Source organism: Rhipicephalus sanguineus, unplaced genomic scaffold (assembly GCF_013339695.2).
Source record: "Rhipicephalus sanguineus isolate Rsan-2018 unplaced genomic scaffold, BIME_Rsan_1.4 Seq11279, whole genome shotgun sequence".
In the NCBI taxonomy this organism is placed as follows: Eukaryota; Metazoa; Arthropoda; class Arachnida; order Ixodida; family Ixodidae; genus Rhipicephalus; species Rhipicephalus sanguineus.
Window position 1 is genome coordinate 13,037 of NW_023614374.1, and position 24,019 is coordinate 37,055.

General features: G+C 46.5%; 1 protein-coding gene across 1 annotated transcript; it reads right to left on the minus strand.

The window, feature by feature from the left end:
• Window positions 1-1,611: 1,611 nt before the first annotated feature.
• Window positions 1,612-23,741, minus strand: LOC125756517 (uncharacterized). The gene is made up of 8 exons (XM_049411379.1): window positions 23,698-23,741; window positions 21,551-21,750; window positions 19,969-20,118; window positions 19,500-19,683; window positions 14,217-14,413; window positions 10,808-10,949; window positions 8,860-9,107; window positions 1,612-1,635 (listed from the first exon to the last, which is right to left on the minus strand). Exons 4-8 carry the CDS (start codon window positions 19,609-19,611, stop codon window positions 1,612-1,614), a joined length of 723 nt encoding a protein of 240 aa, XP_049267336.1. The 5' UTR covers window positions 19,612-19,683; window positions 19,969-20,118; window positions 21,551-21,750; window positions 23,698-23,741.
• Between the last annotated feature and the right edge of the window lie 278 nt (window positions 23,742-24,019).

Consider the following 24,019-nt stretch of genomic DNA (forward strand, 5'->3'; position numbering starts at 1 on the left):
TGCCAAGCAGCGACATGTGATGGCCCTGGCAAAGTGTCCAGTTCTAGCGGAGAACTCACGTAACCAGCAAATAGTTCCCAAACAGTGCACAGAACATAATGGCTTTGCAAAGCTTGCCAAGACATGCATACCTGCCAACCCAGCAGCATGAAAATTCGAGAGACCGCAGCGAGGGGGAGGGGGGGGGGGGCAGTTTTCTTTGCTTCTGTAAAGCGACGTGCACTTTTATGTCGGCCTTGTCGCCGTGCAAAACACTTACATCACAGGAGCACGTGGTACAGAATCTGTACTTGCCACCTTTCCGCGAAATCACAAAGCACGGAAACTCAGCTGCATATGAGTCCAGAAACACTTGCAAGTACTTCTTTGCTTTTGACACCACTATCAACCTTCCAACTGAACTCGGGGAAACACGCAACCCCCACAACCACGTAACAAGCACAACTGACGCTTAGGTAGGTGCCGTAGGCCTAGCGTACAAAATGCACTTGAACTTCCTCCAAACCCGGTCGTGCTTACAACGCCTCCTCTAGAAAGATGCCTGCCTGCTGCGCTCGTGAAAGACCTGTTTTCAGTGGTGGTAGCTAGTGATCCTTGCAGAGGTCGCCCACAACCCTTTCCGCACACACCACCGCCGTGGCGTGCACATCCCCCTTCTACTGAACCAACTGATCTCCATTGACAGTTGGCGTGGCAGTGGCGATCTGAAGTGCCCGGCGGCGTTGTGAAGGTTTCAAATTAACAACGCGCCTTATTAACGCAGATGCATCAACGCTTCCTGCCAAAACTATGCGTGGAACGGGGGCCAAGACAGACAGACAGACGCAAAAGTTTTCCACTTTTTGGCCACTTTTCGGGAGATTCGAGATAGCATTCGTACAATCGGGAGATTAGGTCAAAATTCAGGGTCTCCCGGACAATTAGAGTTGGCAAGTATGGACATGGCACAAAGGTTTCAATAGTGGACCGATTACATTGTGTCAAGGATTGGTACAGTACAGATCATCATGTCTCAATCTCAGAGTATACCTGTCTAACATTTCAACACCACAAATGCAAATCAAATAGCTCAGCTTTTCACTCTTTCGAAGTTGACAAAGGAATCGTCTTCACTACAGCAAAGACAAGTCCTCTCATTGAAATCCTGAGTCGAGATTAAAGAATTGCTCGCCAAGCTCTGGGAGAAAAGAAGGCAATTCGACTGCTTCATGTATTTCCCAATGGTCTCGTGAATCCCAATTACAGTAGAGCTATGTTTTTGAAAAAGACGCAGGAGAAAACGTACTATCTGGGAAAATGTACAATCTGACTTCACTATTACATTGCGCAGTACGCTTGATACGATATCGCAAACGTTGCCAGAGGGAAATCGCGCGAAACAGGAACGTATCAACGTGGTTCTGCTGTACAACCTAAGAGGTCCCAACAAAGGACTAGCTGACCTGTGCTGTGGCTGCTGTCGCGGACACGGGAGTGGTGCATTCATCAATGGTTGGTGGAAGAACAGTACCATCTTCTGGACAACATGCTGCGCAAGAAGTCGTTGCGCAGGTCCTGCCACTCGACCAATTGACCCAGCAAACTTGAACAGCTCCTGGCCCTGGTCCGACGTCAGTTGTACAGGTACAGGGTTAACTGCAACCAACAACAATGGCAAAGTTTGAAGCAACTTAACTTTTCTGGTCAGATTCTGGAGTGGTCCTCACTAGGAGCAGGCAGATGCAGAGCCATTGGCATAGGAACCAAATGTTATTTTCAATGTGAATTTTAGAACAAACGAACTGTGTGGCATAGGAAGTAAGTCGCTAGAGTATTAAACACAAGGCTTAAAGGTAATGACAATCACCCTAGAGCACGGGTCTGGCAACCTTGGCCCCAATGGGGGCCAAGGTTGCCAAGTACAGAGTCACGCTAAAACTTAAGAAAAGCAGTTTGCGAGCCAGACCATGTTAATGTCTGGTAATGAGAGATACTCCATGAATGGATTATGACATAAAATTTAAGAATGTAACATGAAGGTATGATAGATCAGTACGTAACACAGATGCTAATGCAGATAAGAAACTTAATAGTGTGAGAGAATATAATTATCCAAGAAACGTCACTAAAAAAAATCCGCTTTTGAACTTTTTAGTAGAAAAAGATTGGCTTTCAAGAACATCTCCTTCAAAACAGTAAATAGCTGGACTGTTGCTTTGAAGACATGCAGTAAACGGCATGAAGATAGATCAGAAAATCGAGATTGTGCTACACAGGTGCCAAATTCCAACATTGTGTGTGGCTGCGAAAGACATAGAGAGATGGCGTAGAAAAAAAAATAGCCACAGAAGTGCAAAAGTGAATAATTGGGGTGCCAGGACGCAATGACAGGGACGTGTAGTCTTGCAAATATGCATTTTCCTGTAAGTCAATCAAACCCTTCCAACTCTTCCCAAGATTGGTACAACTGAGTCTATTCTTTTTAGGGGGACCCTGCTTCAGAAACGCTTTCTTTGTTTCTGAGCAAATTTTTATAAAACACTCGCAGCTTAGGTATTTTATGAGCCGATTCAAAGTACGCAATTACATTTCTAATAAAATATGTAGTTTTTAAAATATCAAATATTTTTGTATTGTTATGAGCAGTCTTTTCTCCTAATCTGTGAGAATTACGAAGCAAATCGGCATAGTATCGGTAATCTGGTATGAGAGCTGTATGCAGTGAAACAAGAACAGAAGATCCAAACCCATTTGAACAAAAGTTATGGTATGTTGAACTTCATGAGCGAGTCGATGCCAAGGTGACATTTCAATTACGCAAGTTCACGTACGTAGTCATTGTTCACCAGTTCTCGTGAATGTTGTTGAGTCCATTTACGCATCAACAAGGCTTTACAGCAGGGTGTGGAGGGGGTTTTAACATGGAATAAAACACCTTCATTCACACAACGCGCCTGCTTTTCAGTCAGTCTGTTCCAGCGGTAATTGTTTGGACAACAAATGAGTTAGCATACATTTGCCTTGGCAAGTTACTCCAGGGTATTGCAATCATGATCAATAAGGGATGGGCGAATAGCAAATTTGAGGTTCGAAGCGATTGAAGCGAATAGTGATTTGGTCGAATAACTTCGAATCGAATAGTTCGAATAGTATATAGCACATATTATTATGAAAAATGAACATTTTTGTCATGACCCTTGCACAATATTTTAAGAATTGGAACTAGGTATGAGCGAATGTCACTTTTTGTTTGAAATGAAGTGGAGCAACCTTGAAACATATCAAGATTTGAATAGCAGTAGGGCGCAAGTTAGAAGTGGTACAATGTTACAATTTAAAAATTACTATACTTAGCGCATGTAAGCCCATATAACACGCTTTTAAACTTAAAAAATCACAGCATATCACGGGGTAATGATGATGAGTGGGCGAAGCCGCGGAGGTTCATCGGTAAACCGTGAATCTTCCGGAATTCTGCACAGTACATCATCACGAGTGAGATCGGGCGCGTTTAACTAAAGGTTCGAGGAGTTATGACGACTTGCAGCACTTTAATTTTACATGTACGCTGTGAATTTTCATGTGTTTAGAAAACCATTGCTTTAGAAACAACCTTGGTCTTCGTTAAGCAGCTGGCGTCTTTTTCGTTTTGATTTAGAAACATCGGGAGTTCTTTCGTTTGTTTTTTTACCAAAACATTCTGGCGTCTTCGTTGGTTATTTCATCAATCAACGGGCGTTTTGAACAAAATTTTATGGTTTAATCACGCACAGGAGAAATCTCACCAGGCACTACCTTGGAGGTAAACCTGGCTGCTAATGGGAATGAGAGACAGAAGAAGTCGGCTTTTAGCTAACACTTACACTTCTACAGAGACAGAAGATTCGGCTTTTAGTTAACCGCACGCTGCGAATTTTTTATTGTTCAACGCACAGGAGAAATCTCCCACCGGCACCACCTTGGAGGTCAAGGGTAAGACTTGTTACTCACTACTACGAGCACGACGAGGGACGAACGGGTGCCGCCTTAAGGAGCTTCGCCCCTAAAATGTGTTCACCTAACCTTCAAATGTGGCTTTCGCGGCAGTGCAGATTTCTCTGTAAAGTGGTTTCACGGTACAGCAAACCGACGCTGCAGTGAAACACCTTTACAGGGGGTTATGTGTGGTCAACATACATATACAGTGTAGCCCATTTATAACGAACCCCTTACAGCGAAATAGCGGTATAACGAAGTGATCTTGATTTCCCGTCCCAATTTTTCGCAATGCTTTTAAGTCCACTTTTAACGAAGTAAAAAAAATGCGACTCGCGGAGTAGAGCGAGGTTTTTGTCAAGAACAAAAAAAAAAAAAAAAATCCATCCAACCACCTTTCGAGTTTTCGTGTGAATCAACTAGGCCGAAAAAAACCGCCAATCTCTTGGCTTCCCGACAGCCGCGTCGCCCACTCGGCTCGAAGCTTGCTTCACGCACCACATGGTCGCCCGGTAGCCTCTCGCGAACGCTTGCCATTCTTTTTTCCAGTGCCAGGCGGGCCGACCGCCGCGATCTATTCTCGTTTCACGGCGTACTGCTCTCTCAGAGAGGAGGTCGTGGGGGCAGCTTCAAAACTTGTGACCGCTTTAGACCGGTTCCGCTTGTGGCGCCTCATTTTGGTGAAAAGCGAACAAGTTTGGTGCGCTCCTAAATTGCTTTTTCTTCCACGGCATGGCGCCACCAGCTAGGCCTGCCTAGCCTGGCTGCGGCACTCCGCCAACGGCTCCGCGCAAACCTGTCGCCACGCAAATCAGTTCTCTTTCGTGGTGTTCAATCAGTTCAGTCAGCAGAAGCAGCCGTTCCGTTCGCATGTTGTGCTGTGTCTCTGTTCACAGGTGAAAAGCGGATTATCGCAGCGTGCTTGACTTGACCACGGTTGAGCAGCAGAAGCATTCGTTCGCTCGTGCTGTTTCACTGGTGAAAAGCGGATTATCGCAGCGCGCTTGGACCTGCCGCGGTTGCAGCTAGGCCTGCCCATGTGAATCGGCGAACTTTACGACAGCAGACATCGATGCTGTTGCAGCGGATGGTGCCGCGGCAGTGACAAGCTTGGGGCAGCTGTAGGAGGCCGCGGACAATGCAAGCCTTGTCCCAAGCGGGTTGGATTATCTGGACTTTGCCCTGGCGGATCAAGACCTCATCGCAACGGAGGAGCTCACCACCGATGAACTCGCCGCTAGCATCTCCGAAAAGAGAACGGCCACAGATAGCAGTTCCTTGGACGGCGAAGGTGACGACGTTGGTGCGCCTCAGCCTGGGACCGCCGGAGCAGCTCTCGCAGCTGTCGACACGCTGCGTATGTACTTGTGCACCGAACCGGGCAGTTGCGATCTGATGGACAACGTTGAGCAACGTGTTCCGAAACGCGTGCTCGCAAAACGCGTGCAAGGGACCCTTGATCGCTTTTTTCAGAAAGTGTAAATAAATTATTTTTCTTGGTCTGCATAATGTTTGATTTTTTTTAGAGTCCAGATATAGCGAAAAAGTGGTTATAGCAAAGTAATTTCAGACTCCCGCCAACTTCGTTATAGGCGATGCGCAAAGTGCCGACGACGCCATCTGCCGCCATGGCTCGGAAGCGCTCGCGGGGCCCGGCGAGCAGTGTTCCTGCGAGCGTCTATACGCGAGTGCACGGATGGAGTGTTTTTCATCGTGATTTAACGATTCTGGCGGGCCTCAGCGATGTCGAAAAATACCTGCGTTGTCGGCTGCTCAAACACACACAAAAAATCGCCAGGAACGCACATCTACAGGTTTCCGGTGCTATTTCATGAGCGAGAGCGACGGCGGCGGTGGATTGCGGCTGTACGACGTAGAAGCTAAGCAATCGCGCTTTGTTTACGGCAGTGTTAGAACGATTACCGTGTTTTATTTCTTCTTTTTGTCGCTACGTTTTCAGCGAACGCTACTACGTTTATACTTGGTCGCCTCGCCTGCATTGTGACACTACAGTTCACATGAGGTTGTTATTACTGATAAGACGCGATACCTTGGCTCACTTGAAAAATGAATGGCGCGAAGCGCAATGCGAGAGAATGTAGGGCAGGTGACGGCTCCTTTAAAAAAGCGCCGTGGAATCACACGTGTGCTGTACGAAATCGGCTGCATTCTACCTATTGATGGCACTGGAATGCGATCATCGGTGCAGAATGTTCGCTGTGCGCTTCTGCACCGATGATGACAAGCTTATCATTTATTTTTTCACAAGTTTATCGTGCTGGTTTCAAAGTTTTACCAACGCTGACCCTTCACGTGGCCGACCCCGTGAAATCTATACGCCGGTGCGACAGCGCTCCCTCAAAATCTACTATATCAGCACATGGCACGTAAACGAAGCTACTGTGTCGAGAAAAAACATTGGTTCACGCGTCAACGCATGCAGGCGTTAGTGATCGGGACGTTATAAAGAAAGCGGTGTACTTACGATGAGCTCCACTTCGTAGGAGAAGCTTGTTGTCGATTGTCTGTGACAAACACTTGTCGCGTATGGGGACATTGTCGTCCCACACAGCTGTGACATCGGACACATGTCCACTATTATAAAGTGCGGCTCTTTTGCGCACACTGTTGCCGCAAAAGTAATTATCTGGGACGCGCACAACCGGCGAATCGCACGCGCGCAAATGAGGCGTCTGCTACGCGACCCGCGAGCGGTTCCAACGGCCGCCGCTACGCGGCTTTCAGTGGCGCCCCTATAGGCGCTGCGCATCGCGGATAACCGGGCTACACTGTATTCGTTCATTTCGAATACTTCGAAATTTCGAATAATATAATTCGTATTGAAGCGAATTCGAATACTGTAATAATCGTTCAAATATTCGAAACAACCAAATATTCGCCCATCCCTAATCAATATGCTTTGAGATGTAATGTGTTTTTTAGGCAAGTTTTCCTGCTAATTCCAGTTTCATTACAGTAAATTGAATATAAATGTTAATATTAATTTATTACAATAGGGCAAAAGTGATTCCCATCCAAGCTCAGCCTTGACCACGGTGTTAGAAGTATTATAGGTGGACCGACGGCGCCTCCGGAAGCGGCGAACTTCTGTCCGCGGTTTGTGGCGTCTTGTTCACAGGCCCCTAGATGGCGCTACACTACTGGTGGCTCAAGAGCGGTATCAGGCGTGGTCGCTTCGGAGCCGCGACCGCCCCTCGAAATGAATAAAAAAACTGTGCGTTCGCACTATAACGAGCGCAAAAAAAATAAATAAATAATAGCTTCGAATAAATCGAAATTTGGACGATACAGCCGCTACCTGTTGAATATGTTGAATTTGCCACCGCGAAGGTTGGCGGTGGCAAATTCAACATATGCTTTCCTCGTTCGGACAATTAAAGATATGAGAGTGACGTCACGCTGAAATATGACAAAAATTAGTTCGTTTTGTAGAAGTATAGTTTAGATAGTTAGAAAAAATACCGCATTAGCCGTAGTATTACAACAGAAAATGCACACTGTCTTTGCTGTCGCGAACATTCGAAGTAACTTGCGGTCGTTGATCGCGGATAAAGAAATGTGTCACGAATACGACTTTTCAGCTGGTCGTGCATAAAACACTGAATTTTAGCGAATGCCAGCAGCTAAGTTTGAGGCACCGACGAAGGATATGAAAAAGCATCCTGGTTTGGCACTGCGAGAAGGGGAGACATTATGAATGGTGGATATATGTTCCCGATTCTTCTCTGTTGCCAACAGAGGAATATATTTCACTGTTTATGTCTCGCATAGTCACCCGAAGACAGCGTTACTACTTCGTCTTTCAAGGAACACGTCGATCACGGTGTGCGGAGTCTTTACGAGCGTAGCCAGTCAACCGCGATGGTACACCGGTTACGGTACTCGGCTGCTGACCGAAGTTCCCTAGTTCGATCCCAGCCGCGGCGGTCGCATTTTGATGGAGGCGGCATGCTAGAGACCCGTGTACTCTACGATGTCAGTGCATGTTAGAGAACACCACATTGCCGAAATTTGTGGAGCTCTGCTACGGCGTGCCTCATAATCATAACGTGGTTTCAGCACGTAAAACCCCAGATATTCTCATTGTTAACAAGCGTAGCTTTCGCATGGAGAGAGAAAGACTGCACACGCACGTAGGTGTTAAAAAAAACTGGCCAACTCACGGCGTGGATGAACTCAAGACGATGAACTCAAAACGAACTCAATACTTCGTCGGCACGGCGTCATTAGCCAGGGCCGCCTTTCGTGATGTGCTCACACAAACGTGCCCTTTGTACACTGCTTCCCACGTCTTCGTTATGTACCTCGGCTCGAAGTGCTTCTCGCACACGTAATCAGTCGACTGCAGCACGCGGTCCTTGCGCGGAATCGCATGGCGCCAAACATTCAGGCGTTCCGCATCTCGGGGTGCAGAAAAATCGACTTTTCAGTGCAGGTCTTGTACACAGAGTTGCACCGCGGCACGAAACACTTTTTGCCCATTTCACGGCTTTCTCACTCGAATAGCATGACCTGCCATCGCACAAAAAGAATTAACGAGGAAGCAATGTGGCGACAACTGCTTCGTCACCGTGGCTTTGTCGGGAGAGAGGCCGGCGCGCGCCGCTGTGAGCCTCTTGACTGCTCCTGCCATCTCGCGGCGTGACGGCGCGGAGGAACCGAAGTTCGACGCAGCGAGCGCATGGCGCCGGTGCTGCGTCGTTCCACCTGTACTTCTAACACCGTGGCCTTGACTACAATGCAGCAGCGCAGCTCTTTTCAATGACATTTCAGTGCTGGGCATCAGGCATGGCTGCCAAGCCATTAATGGTAGCCGATACTAATAGAGAATAATTAATCTACGTAAAACTTCTCATTAGTGTCTGCTTAAGGAGACAAACTCACAGACTTGTCCTCGACTCGCAAGAAAAGCAGCCGCTGCCGTGGTATCAACGCCGGCTGCCGAGCCTCCCCAGCGTCGGCCCCCGCAGTGGCATTCTTGGCCTTCTCCGGCAGCGCAAGAGTAGTTGGAGGTGCAATGATGGTTGGTGGCACCGACGATGGTGTGCTTGGCGTTCGGCACAGGGCCGGCGTTTCCAGAGATGTTGTTACTGGCAGTATGTGTGGCTCAAAAAGCTGAGTGGACTTGTGGCCTGCATTAGAAAAAATGTTAAATTACGCGGTTTCTTTTTAATCAATGAAGCTGCACAGTGAGCTATGAAGAATACCCTATTGGAAGGTTCTGGGTTAATTTTTACCACATGGGACGCTTTACACTTTACCAGGACCTGGCAAATATTAAGGTCATACAGTCGGGGCCTCCTTGACAGAATAAACTTCAATACAGTGCAGTCCACTTATAACGATATCAAAGTGCCAAGGAAATCCCATTGTTATAACTGATAATAGTTATAAGCAGGATGAGAAAAGACAATTCGGACAATTCGTGAAAGACGAAGACAATTCGAACAATTCTGTCCACCTTTGTGGCCAGAATTGGCCCGCTGATGGGCATGCTCATGGCATGAGCGCCCAAGAACCATTCAAACAAGGCGTCTTCAACTTCTTTATGGGCACCCTGTGGAAGTCTCTTCAGTTCCCACTATCCATGCCATTGAACCCATTCTCAGTTAGTTTGGTAGCGGAGTGGATGATTGTTGAGACGGTCGATTGTGACGGTCCGTACTTGACCACGAGGGCGGACACTTTTTGGCCGTCACTGTGATCCTTTAAAAGGCTCTTCTTCACCTCCAGTGTGATTTCCTTGCGCTTTCCTTTCTGTTGTGATGGCGCGCAACCTTGCGGCCATGACGTTTCGACATCCCGTCCGCGGCGAAAGAAGAGACGGAGGCAGTTGTGGAAAAAGACAGTCAAAGCACGGCGCACACAACAGGCGAGCGGTGCGAGCCAACGTTGGTACGACTGGCCCACGGACGAGGCCAAATCAGCGGGTAAGGGAGGGGAGTTCTGAAGGAAAGCTCATCCTCCTCTCGCTTCCTTGTAAGCGGCGCACTCACCTCGTTTTCTGGAGGGGGTAGACTGGGTGCAAGGTGAATCGCAGTGCATGCCATCAGCGCGGAGAGCCATTTTCGGCACGTGCTGTTACCGGATTCGATCGCTATATCCGATATCGCACGGCACTGGAGCATCATAATAAGTGGTTTACTTTACCATAGAAAGCCTACAAAAGTGGACGGTGCCATCGCTGTTCATCGTTATATACGATGTATTATTATAAACGGTATTGTTATAAGTGGACTCAACTGTATAACAAACAATCGGATCTAATGAAGCAAATTTAAAATGTTTTTTGCCAATACCAGCAGCTTACAAATGTATGCTCATAAAAAGATCACTTTAGCTTATCACTCCTAGTTTAAGAATGAAAACTGTGAAACCTGTTGTAAGTGGTTTACTTTACCATAGAAAGCCTACAAAAGTGGACGGTGCCATCGCAGTTCATCGTTATATACGATGTATTATTATAAACGGTATTGTTATAAGTGGACTCAACTGTATAACAAACAATCGGATCTAATGAAGCAAATTTAAAATGTTTTTTGCCAATACCAGCAGCTTACAAATGTATGCTCATAAAAAGATCACTTTAGCTTATCACTCCTAGTTTAAGAATGAAAACTGTGAAACCTGTTGTCACGGGGGTGAACAAGGGTCTGAAGAAATTATGCCTGATGCATGTTCGTGCATGCAATACCAGTTCTACTCCTGCGAGCTCTTAATCCAGTAGATACGAAGCACACTTCTGATCATAAGCTGTTGTGGAACTCTCCTACAAAGCTTACAATGAAAGCTCTGGCAACCAAAATCGCAACTTGGCGTCCCTATCCCTCACCCTTAGTTGCCCGGTTGCTCTCGATGTATGCTGACAGGCTTGAGATCCCCATGAATGCCTTCCACTGGGCCATGTCCCGACCGACGACAATAAAGCATCGCTGGCTGCCAGGAACAGCAGTTTCAACGTACTTCTCTGGAAACTGGAATCATGGGCACGATTACACCAAGGTTACTGCAGCGTTATAGTTATAACTGCATGATTACACAATGACAGTAGTTACTTATATCGCAATAGGCACTGTACTCACTCATGTTAGGCTCACAAGAATCTGTTAGCAATTTTTCACAACTAGGCAGGCTACTTAGTGGCGCCTCAAACTGCACCCCAACTGCTATGCAGAACACAACCAATGGTGGCAGACAATGAGGACTTTTAATTAGGGGTGTGCGAATATTCGAAATTTCGAATATTTTTCGAATAGTGTTTGCTGTTCGATTCGATTCGCACTGAAATTTTACTATTCGAACTATTCGAACTTCCCAAAGACAAATGCAGTCAACGTCCGGTTGAAAGTGACCCCTTCAGATTTTCAATATGCTTCACCTCATCACACCTCCGTATTGCGGCAAAGCTGCCTTTCAAGTTCCATTACGGTCGAACTTGGGCAAGAGACAATCAACGTCTGATTGGAAGTGGTCCCTAGATTTTCAACATGCTTCACCTCCTCACACCTCCGTATTGCGGCAAAGCTGCCTTTCAAGCTCCGTTACGGTCGAACTTAGCCAAGAGACAGTCAACGTCCGTTTGGAAGTGGTCCCTAGATTTTCAATATGCTTCACCTCATCACATCCCCGTATTGCGGCAAAGCTGCCTTTCAAGCTCCGCTTGAAAGGCAGCTGGTTCCAATATGGAGATGAAAGATGTGGCAGAGTTGGGGGCTCAATTAATGCTGTTTTGGACCTGAAATTTGGGCGGGTAGTCCGAAAAATCGGACGCCGAAGCTTTTTAGCAACCAAAATTTCAGATGTTCTTATTAGAGCTGTGCGAATAGCAAAATTTTGGGTGCGAAGCGAATTCGAATAATAAAGATTGAGTGCGAATCGAATCGAATAATTTCGAATAATTTTCGAATATTTCTCAAACATTTTTCGAATAATTCGAAGTGAAATTACAGAAAAAGTTGCAGAGAATCCCTGAGTATGTTCTTGTGAGATAGCAACATGAAAGTGTTTCTTTTCGCTAGGTTGATGAAGCGCTGGTGGGGTCATATTTCATAGTTGTCTTTTTATCAAGAGTGAGGCAATGTAGAGGCCGAATTGTACTTATGTACATGATTTGGTGCAACCAAAGTGTTGCCGACAACACTTTACACATGATAGGCGGAGATGCCATTTCCTCAGCCTTCCTCCTCTTTCAACTGCTGCGGAAGGCCAACTGATGTGGCAGACAAGGGTGTGCTCCCTTCAAGTCCGGAGTTCCAAATCTGCCTCGTAGACGTCGATAATAAGAACATCTGAAATTTTGGATGCTAAAAAGCTTCGGCGTCCGATTTTTCGGACTTCCTGCCCAAATTTCAGGTCCAAAACAGCATTAATTGAGCCCCCAACTCTGCCACATCTTTCATCTCCATATTGGAACCAGCGTTTTCTTGAGTTAATACATCTGCGACCGTAGACAGCTTTGCCGCAGTACGGTGGTGTGATGAGGTGAAGCATATTGAAAATCTAGGGACCACTTCCAACTGACGTTGACTGTCTCTTGGCTAAATTCGACCGTAACGGACCTTGAAAGGCAGCTTTGCCGCAATACGGGGGTGTGAGGAGGTGAAGCATATTGAAAATCTATGGCCCACTTCCAATCAGACGTTCACTGTCTCTTGCCTAAGTTCGACCGTAACGGAGCTTGAAAGGCAGCTTTGCCGCAATACGGGGTGTGATGAGGTGAAGCATATTAAGAATCTAGGGACCACTTCCAACCGGACTTTGTCTCTTGGCTAAATTCGACCGTAACGGAGCTTGAAAGGCAGCTTTGCCGCAATACGAGAATGAGGTGAAGCATATTGAAAATCTGAAGGGGTCACTTTCAATCGGACGTTGACTGCATTTGTCTTTGGGAAGTTCGAATAGTTCGAATAGTAAAATTTCAGTGCGAATCGAATCGAATAGCAAACACTATTCGAAAAATATTCGAAATTTCGAATATTCGCACACCCCTAGTTCTTATATATCGACGTCTACGAGGCAGATTTGAAACTCCGGACTTGAAGGGAGCACACCCTTGTCCGCCACATCAGTTGGGTTTCCACAGCAGTTGAAAGAGGAGGAGAGGCTGAGGAAATTGCATCTCTGCCTATCACGTGTAAAGTGTTGTCGGCAACACTTTGGTTGCACCAGATCATGTATATAAATACAATTCGGCCTCTACATTGCCTCACTCTTGATAAGAAAGACAACTATGAAATATGACCCCACCAGCGCTTCATCAACCGAGCGAAAAGAAACACTTTCATGTTGCGATCTCACAAGAACATACTTAGGGATTCTCTGCAACTTTTTCTGTAATTTCACTTCGAATTATTCGAAAAATGTTCGAGAAATATTCGAAAATTATTCGAAATTATTCGATTCGATTCGCACTCAATCTTTATTATTCGAATTCGCTTCGCACCCAAAATTTTGCTATTCGCACAGTTCTACTTTTAATCGATCATTGTTTTGGCTAATGCCACCCTCATCGTTTGATGAGATCACTGCATCAACATCCTGTTTGATTCCTGTCACTAGTCTTAGAACAGAACACCATGCTAGAGTTCAATATTCATGGGCACACTTTATAGCAGAGATGCCCTCTTAATTGCGCCTGAAGAAGCAGCGCAGCTAAACAATAGGCCGCAGCACAGCCAAGCTGCTGGATTCATGTCACGTGACCTGGTGGTAGATGATGATGATGATGATGCCGTCATTGGCAGGAGTGTAGCTCATGCCATCTACAGCAGGGTTACAACTTTAGAACGCAGGAGCACTTCCTCCTCAACGGTGAATGAATGTGAGACTGCACCTATGGGAGCACACTCTAGACTGATGTCATGAGCTTGACGACTAATGACTCCGCCATCCGACTCATGAGCAGTACTATATCTTTAGTCACGAGGCAATCGGCAGTCACGCTTAAATCACCCGGACAGGGCCTGGAGAGGGCTTGAACGGGGCGTCCTTCTCGGTGAGAAGGAGTTTTATTGACTGATGTTACCTCGTTTAAGAGGTCTGAGATTCCAGGGCACCAGTTCTGGAATTGACTTAATTTTTGAATCACCATGGTTCGCACGTAAGAGGGGTCTGCAGCTATAAAACATTGTTGCATGATGTTCATAAAGCATTAAGTGCCGCTTTAATTAGAGCAATGGTGACGATTTTGACATTGTACCAACTTGAACCACAAAGCTGCATCAAAGGTTCGTTAGGCTCACCATGGAATGCTTAACGAGCGGGTTGAAGTGGACGAATTCTGTGGGCCGGCTGGGGCGTCTCGTGCTCTCCTCCGTGAACATTACGAGCGCAATTTCGGGTGCCAGGTTCTTGAGGCCGTTCTGGAACTCCTTCAGGATCAGCGGGACGGCCCGTCGGGCCTTGACAGTGCAGCGGTGCACGACCAAGCTGGGCACACCTATATGAAGAAAGTACAGTAGAATCTCGATGATACGAATCCCGCGGGGTCACGAAAAATATTCGTATTAGCCGAAATTCGTATCACCGAAACACATGTAAAACTAGCTAAATTAACAGTCAGAGGCAAACTCATTTTTAGGAACACATAAAAAAACATTTATTTCTTGCAGAAAAAATCTCTAATGTCTTTCTGCTTCTTTTTTTTCGCGAAGTCACTCAGCAGACTTCTTTGAAATCCTAAAAACGCGTGCACGTGTCGTCGCTGATTTCATCAGCGGCCATAGCACGCCTCAGGACGTCGAGCGCGTGCAGCGTTTCAGCCGCCGGTGGTAGTCCTTCACCATCGCCCTCGTATGTTGTCGCCATCATCGCTGGAATCGGCAACCTCGCATGTGGCCTCCTCAACAATATCCTCCACCGTGCGCGCACCACAGTGGCGAGGTTGTCATCCGCCGTGCAGAAGTCTTCAGCTGTACACCCAGCATCAAGCAGTTCCCAACCCTCAATTGGCTCTTCCTGCTCTGAGGGCACCTCTTCGGAACTCCTGAAGAAGCCGCATTTCGCAAAGCAGTTTGCTATGGTAGTCGGCGTTACTCGATCCCAAGCCATAGCGATAAAATGGATGGCGTCCAGGAGGCTTATCCGCAGGTCGCCTTCGTGTTTTCTGTCAATATTGGCAAGTAGGCGGCGCACAAGAAGGCCCTTGAAATGATGCTTGAGGTTTTTTATTATTCCAGCGTCAAGCGGTTGCAGGTGCGTCGTCGTGTTCGGGGCAAAAAGATCAGTTTGACGTTTTGAAGCGTTACTTGCCTCGGGTGGGCGGCGCACTGGTCAAGAATCAAACAATCTTCCGATTCTTGCAGGCCATCCTTCTGTCAAGGAGCGACAGAAATTCTTCGAACAGGGCCGCCGTCATCCACGCCTTTTTGTTTGCGCGATAGACGCACGGCAAATGGCTCTCGCGCTTGAAACACCGAGGCTTTTGGGATTTGCCAATTACCGTCAGCTTAAGTTTCTCCGACCCGTCGGCGTTACAGCACAAAAGCACCGTTATTCGCTCTTTGCTTTTCTTGCCTCCTTGGCACGCTTCGCCTTTTAAGCAAAGGCTCTTCTCAGGCTGAAGGTTAAAAAACAGGCCAGCCTCGTCTGCGTTAAAAACATCACGAGGCTCATACCCAGAGATGAGTGACTGCAGCTTCGCGAGCCAGTCGCTAACAACGGTCTCGTCAGCCTTCTTCGCTTCCCACAGACGCTTTTGTAAACGAGACCGCGTCTCGTCTTGAAACGGTGCAGCCACCCACCTGAGGCCTGAAATCCGTCGATGCGCAGAGCAAGTGCGATCTCGTCGGCTTTCTCACGCAACACTTTGCCATCGATGTTCACACCAGCTGCAGTAACCTCCTTAAACCAGGTCAGAAGAGCTTCTTCAAGCTTCACGTGTTGGGCTGTCTTCGCTTGCCTCGCGTTGACGTTGAATGAAAGCACAATCTTCATTATGAGTCCGCTGTCCAACAATTGTGCTTAATGTCGACGTTGCGAGGCCTAGCTCCTTAGCCAACTCCGTCCGTTTTCTTTTGGGATCCTCATCGACCTTTCGAAGAATGTCCAGTTTCTCCTTAAAGGAGAGGGCTTTCCGCTTGCGAGACATAGCTTGCTGCCACTCGGCAAAAAAGGCACAATCACAACAAAGCAAGAACGCGGGCTCGAGCACAGCAACGACAACCACTCCGTCCGACGGCAGCATAGAAGAAAGAAGCTCCCGCGGGCCGTGCCTCTACCTCTCCGGCGTCTCCGCCTGCCGGCCTGCCTCCGCACCAGAAAAAAAAAAAAAAAAAAACGTGGCCAGCGCCATCTGTAATCTTCAAGAGAAAGCAAAAGGCACACTCCGGCCTCCGATACGCGCAGATTTTGGAGGCTGTCGCGCGCTGCTCGCCGGCGGCGCTGGCAACGTGCCAAACCGGCGGCGCCGCACGCATTCCAGCGCCGTAAGTGCACGCTGCTATCTTCCGCGGCCGTCGGTGGGGCCAACGTTGCGTTGGGTGGGGCGGCGTTTATTCGTATCAAACGACGCGGGTCAAAAATCAGTTCGTAACAACCGTACTCAAGCACGTTGTAAATTAATGGGCCTTGGCCGGGACCACAGAAAAATTCGTATCATCCCGAAATTCGTATTAGCCGTGATCGTATCATCGAGATTCTACTGTAATTAAGTAGGGGTGTGCGAATATCAATTTTTTCGAATACGAATCGAATACGAATATCCACCTTCGAATATCGAATCGAATATCGAATATCAAAGAAAAGATGCCTCCACAGTAACAATATTTTATTTAACATGTAGCTATTTGAAAAAAAAACATTAACAGCCTGACTGGCAACACAACATACACTGCTATCTCCAGGACACAATGTCCAGGCTAGCACAATGCACATCACAACACAAGCAAATATCATGGCACAATGAAAGTAATGACTACATGTTATCATGAAGAAATATGAGTTGCTCCACATGATCAGGCAGCAGGTGCTCCGTTGTAACAGAGACACCCCCCCCCCTGCAACTGAAAAGGCACGCTCGCTTGGAACAGAAGTGGCTGGTATAGGGAGTTACATGGGGCAAAGCTTTGCCAGACTGGGGTATCTGAAGGTGCCTACAGTCCGCCACCAGCCACGTGGGTCACTGTCTTTCTCCACAAGTGGTCCCGCATAGTGAACGAGTGGTAGTGCGGCACGTTACGGCCGCATAATATTGAAAATGTACGGTTACATGATCGCCAACAGGCTGCACGTCGGAGATGCACCAGCAATAAATCATACGTATTGGGGCGCTCGTCGCAGGCAGATATCGTGCCTCCGTGTACTTACGATGTTTATCGCTCCTCTCGGCAACGTTTTTAGCGATACAAACGCAGCAGAAATGTGGAAGACGAGTTATTTTATGCATGATAATCGAATCGCATATTCGAATTTTTCGAATATTCGAAGTTATCGAATATTCAGAAACTTTTCGAATACACTATTTTCGAATCGAATACGAATATTTCGAATGTGATATTCGACGAATATTCGCAACTTTCGAATATTCGCACACCCCTATAATTAAGAAAGCAAGAATAAAAAAAGGGTGAGAAAAAGATTGTGTGGACCCACTGGAAACCAACGAACATTTTGGAATCTGTGAAACGAAGCATTGGGGAAGCACTGGGTTTGATAAATGCTATGAACGAGTCTATTTTCACAATGTCAGCAGAGGGCTTTGTGCAAGTCCTACTCAAAAACTATTGGTATACTTAAGAATGAAGGAAGGGAATTTTCAAAGGCTTGTTTCTTTGTTTGTCAGAGGTACTGACACCTTTTTTCGAAGGAGAGTTTACTCTACCATACAAATCTGCTGTATGCAGAGACCGCTCTGAGCAAGTGTGAAGCTCAGCAAATGCTGATAAGGTATTTTGTTTTGATATTAAAGTCAATTTTTCCATGGCGCAGCCGCCGACATCGACAGTAGCTTGACGTCAGGCTACAGTACCAATTCTGGTGACTTCCTGCATCAGTCTGGCCAGTTGTGATGACGTTAGGTACCAAAACTTCCAAGATGGTCGCTTGTGCGTCACCAAAACATTCAAAATGGCCGCTTGTGAGTCCCCAACGGAGCCACGGTGTGGAGTGTCCATGGAAACGTCACTATATATTGTGCGAGCACGTGATGAGAAGCTCATACCGTGTTGTGACGTCAGGGTACAGTAGGAACCGAAACTAGCTTTTAAAAACATACTGTAATTACTTTTTCAGGGTGCACTCGCACTTACCACTACCTTTTCTATGCTCTTGAGGGCTTGGCAAAAAAGCGACAACTGAAAATTTTCGTGTCAGTAGCCCTTTAATGAAAACCAGCAGATAATGAAGCCAATACTTAAGGGTGGTATATACTACATTGCTGAACTCAGATGACAAAAAACGCAACAACAAAATGAAAGCGAGAGGAGATAGACACAGCACAATGTCTGTCACCTCTTGTCTTCGACTTGCTTTTTGCGCTGTTTCATTGTCTCAGTTTAGTAATGTACCAAGCAGCCCAGTTCAAGACACTCATACTACATTAGTTCTGTTCAAAATACACGTCTCAATCGGTGTATGTTACAGAATAGATTCTTATGAAGACATTATCACTGCTACGAGTTTTACAGATTTTCACTCAAGCAGCTGACTCCTCAATCGGTGCCTAAGTGCCTCTCGTTACTGGTTGCACAATCGGATGCAGAGGATGGAAATAATGCTGTGAAAAACAAATCGTAATCTGTACAACACAAGAAGCAGCGCATTGCCATTTGAAGCCGCATTGGCTGCCTGAGGATAAATGCATACTGGACCAAAATTCAGAACAAGATTAGGCCTATGCCTGCTGCAACAAAAGTCCAGAAACCACTCAGCACGTTGTAATGGAATTCCGGGATATATTCACACCCAGGATGACCCGCATGGATCATTCACCTCTCACAGAATGTGGGATTCAAAATTAATTGAACTGTTGAGTGTAGACAGTGGAAATAAGCAAGATATATTTCAATTATTAGTAGAAAAAAAAAATCTGAGAGAGTATAACAATACTTCATAGAAGTTGAGACTTGTATGGCAACGAAAAAAAATAAAAAATTTAAAAGAGACAGAAGAGATGCTGGACTGAAATACCCCAAACCTCGATATAATGAACTCGGATATAACAAATTATCGGTTATAACGAAGTAAGTGAGGAATAGTCTGGTCATAGATCCAGTGTTACAAATATACGTTTATAACGAATTTCTGGATGTAACGAACTTATTTTCGTGTCGGATGCGACTTTGTTATAACGAGCTTTGAGTGTATAGATGAAATAACACAGATTGTAAAAAAAAGACCTTTGGCTACCGGTGAACGCCTTGGTTCGAAGGGGATGCCAGTAAGGATCACCATCACCAACAGCAGTAGCACCATCACCACCATTACCAGCACCAATACCATCACCACCGCCATTACCACTGCCACAATTGGCACCATTACTGCCGCAACAACAACTGCCAATGTTTAATACCAGTTTTAATGCTTACGGATTTCGACTCCGCCTTCCAGAAACCCATGGACCCCATGCTGAAACATGGTGTTGAGTGTCTTGCTGCTGCTTGAGGCCCAGGTTTCAGATGCAACAGACTCCGCCTCCATGGATCGCACGGTGCCCTTGGCACTGCCAGTCGGCAGAGATGGTGCAACATCGGCGAACAGCGAATCAGAGAACTGAAAGGACGAAAGAAAATTGACTGTACCTTGAGCATTTCATTCTGTGAGCACTGCACCTAAACACGGCAGGTTAGGCGAGTTGGAACATTAACATATTTGGTTGAATGTGCAGCGAATCACAGACGAGGGATGAAGAAATTGAAACACGAGCACTGTGTTTGTGGATTGGACAGCGCTCGTGTCTTGCAATTATTCGTACCTCGTCTGTGCCGCACTGCATATTCAACCAAAATATGTGTCTAGGTAGTGGAACCTGCTTCGAGCAACACAACACACACTCACGTTGAACTCGGTCGGATTTTCTTTGGGTGATTTGACTTTCTCAGAGACGTCGGGCACAGAAGAGGATCTCCTTGCCCCGGGATGCAAACATGCTGAACAGGGAGGGCTTGTCACGTGCCTGTTCTGCAAGGACACGACCTGACCTGCGCACTGCAATTAGCAAAGAATGTGATTACAGAGCACTGCACAGACCCCACACTAAACGGACAACAGGATGGAGAGTCAAACTAGCTGGTTAGTGTTTATATTTGTTAAGACTAGCGATGGGCAAATAGTGAATTTGAGGTTCGAAGCTATCCGAAGCAAATAGTGATTTGGTCGAATAATTTCGAATCGAATAGTTCGAATAGTATTTACCATATATTATTAAGAAAAATGAGCATTTTTGTCATGACCCTTGCACAATATTTTAAAGACTGGAACTAGGCATGAGTGAATGTCACTTTCTTGGATTGAAATGAAGTGGAAGCAGCCTTGAATAGTATCAAGATTTGAATAACAGTAGGGTGCAAGTTATAAGTGGTGCAATATGTTACAGAATAAAAATTACTATGCTTAGCGCATATAGACTCCGTTCGGGACCTATAGAGGGCGCCTTGAAAGACGCACACAGCGCCACTTGCGGTGCCACAAAACGACGCACGCCACAAAAGACGCACGCAAAAGACGCACGCAGCGCCACAAAGCGCCTTTGCCATTGGTCCGATCCTCGCCCGGAACAGCGCCGTCTACTGCTTGTGGATCGCGAGGTCACGGCTGTTGAAAATCACGCAACTTATGACGCGTTCGCACTCGTTCTGTGTTCACGGGTCGACGATATTTAGTATAATTACGCTTTAGTTAGGCAGTTGCAAGCGGAAGCTCAATAATCAGATTACGATAGTGAAGCGCGCTCGTCGCGAACATCGCAGATGCGCGTCTCGGACCGTAGGATCTGCGCGAGTCCCACGAGCGTTTACTCGTGGGACCCGCGGTTAGAAGTTCTGCAAGAGCACTTCGGACCTCGTGACGAAGACCATCGCGGGACGAGTCTTTGTACTGGCGATCGAGCATGACTTACTTTGAAACGTCGGACACCGCGGCCACGCACACCACGACTGAGCTTACTGCTCGGAATTGTTGCTAGGCCTAACTCCGCTCACGGCGCCGATGTACGAGACGAATCTGAACTTCGCGAACGATAACATTGAGCTAGCGGACATGCGAAAGCGAAGAAGCTGCAATGTGCTTTGTCGCAAACAACGAATCGCATCGTCTGTTGGCTCCTCGTAACTGTAGATGGGCATTTTACGCATCGGCAGCGGACCCCTCAGCCAAGCTCGTTGCGCAGCGACTGCTCGGACGCTCCGAGCACCGATAGAAGCGGCTAGCAGTTTCGCTTGTCAGCGCCCCAAAATGCAAGACCAAGCACACTGCACGCCGATTTTCGTTGTTATATTATTTTCTGTTTTTATAAATCGTTATATTCGAATCGAGTAGTAAAATTCCGGCGCGAATCGAATTGAATAGCAAACACTATTCTAAAAATATTCAAAAGTTCGAATATTCGCACAGCCCTACGTTTAGTAAAATCCCCACTCACCTTTCACAGGTGTTGGAGGCTCACTGAAGCAAGCGGGCTCTCCCTCGTCGTAGGCCTCATGAAGACAGGACAGGTGAGGAGGCGGTACTCCATCAGGACGTCCCAGTAGGCGTGCTGCACTGTACTCTGCAGCCGCTGCACCAGGTGCTCCTGGTAGTCCTTGCCCACACACCACTGGAAGCGAATCATCGCCATTGGCCCTGCAGGAGGACAGACCTTTTGTGTAACAGGCATCGTACAGTAGCAGCTCCAACTCACCACAACAAGAGAAATCCACCATAGAAAAGCTTCCGTGATATTCTGTACAGTCACTGCCGTCCTTGTTGTCATTAGAAGATGCTTTGTCTAATGCAGGATGAAGGCCTCTCCCAATGATCACGAACCCACCCTGTCCTACATGAGCTCATTCCATTTTATGCCAGCAAATTTTGATTTCCTCACTTCATCTAACCCTTTGCCGCCCTTGGCTGCACTTCCCACCTTTTGGTATCCGTTACGATGCTCTAATTGAGCATTGGTTATCTGCCCCTCATGACATGACCTGCCAGGTCCTTTTCGTTCTCTCAATATCCACTAGGATATCGGCTACGCATGTTGTTCTCTGATCCACTCTGCTGTCTTTGTACATTTTTAGAATTAGGCTTATCACTTTTGGTTCCATCACTCACTGGGTGGTCCTATTCTCTAGGTTTCTGCCCTGTTATGTTAGCACTGGCAGTACATTGTTGTATGACCGCTAATTTGGACACTGATAATTTGGGCATGCTTGAATATTTAGACAAGCTACATGGTGCAAACCACGAGCTTAGAGCACAAGGGTGACCAAAATTTTGAATGCCTCCCAGTGTGCGATTTGATTATTCAGACCCCACATTCACAACAGCACACTATTTTGGCCAACTAGTAGAGCAAAAAAAAGCAACATTTTGGTTTCCGCATGATGCCAGCATAATCATTGGCCAGATGCTTCTAGCGCCACTATGAAATCAAGACTAGCACCATCTAGTTGATCCAGTAGTCGCCGATTAACCGAAACATCTTACTACGGGCCCATGTCACTAAGTTGTAGAAGACCTCTTGTGGCTTCTTGTGCCAGCTTTTGTGAAAGCGTTTGTTTCAGCATCAAATAGTCACACGGCCAAAATGACTTCCTTGATTATTATTGAACAGTCATGTGGCACCAATTTAACTTGCAATTCATTATAGAGCAGGGTTCTTACAAACTCGCCCAGATTTCCGTTCTCGTTAACTTACAATTCAACATCAACAAGAGATTCAAGAACAACTAAATTGCCAACTATAATTGTTGCAAAGAAAGCTCCCCTATCCATTCGTAGTCAACTCAGCCAAACCATGGCACAAGTCAATGTAAGTGTTTAAGACTAAGCTGTGAAGGTGACGCTAGCATTAATTATACGATATGTCCACAGCATTTACGATTCAATTTAGGCATTACCAGACACAAGGCTACAAATTACAGTAAAAAGTCACAAAAAGGAGTACAATGCCGCAGTTGTGGCGTGACACACAAGTTCTGCATTTGTGGGTTTGTTATTCTACAAGTTAGATTGCGGCATGGCCTGAGGCAACTTTCCTTGACTGCGTTACGGACTTTTATCAGTTGTGTTACACAGAGGCTGGAAACCAAGCAAATTTACTACTGATTGTCACATCCACTGTAGACAGAGGTGACAATGGTCAAAATACAGATTGGCCAGGTTGCATGTAAGCATATGTATGTGTGCTACACTTCTACTAATTTCCCTAAACTTCAGCAAGTTGCAATCTTGTGCTTCGCTTATTCAGAGTTTTAGGTGGTCTGCACTGATTCAGAGTTGGCGACTGTAGTTCCTGCTGTACTGCACATGTTATCAACACAATGCTTGGACGGCTCGCTCTCGCTCCAACTTTGTTACACTCGAATAATTTTAACAAGGTTTCACAGCGTTAGGCAAGACCCCAGACCAGCATTAAGTCTATTTCTAGTCATAACTATCATGGACAAGCGAACTGTGACCTTAGTAAACAGACAATGCCTTCAGTGGTACGTCGGGCGGGAATCCCAAAAGCAATGGCGATAAAGAAAATATGATGACCTACACATGCTGGCCCTCAAGTAATTCAAAAAAGGAAGCACTAGTTCTCACCAGGCGTGCCGTCAGCACCGGCGTCGCTGACCTCTTCCCGAGAGGAGAAACGAGACCTCCTGATATTCGGTGGGCGGTTCGGTGCCATGAAGGCCCCACCTTAGGCAGTGGGCTGTTCAGGAACTGCACGGTGTCCCTGGGCGTCCACCACGGACAGTATGATGCAGGCAATCCCTGTGCGATAAGAGAAATCAAAAGAGAATATGAAGAAAAAGAAAGGGAAAACAAGAACATGAAGTTGTCAGCATAAAAATGCGATGTTCCGTGAGAGAAATGCAACTGTGAGATGCTGATTGTACGACTAGATTTTGCCTCTTGTTTA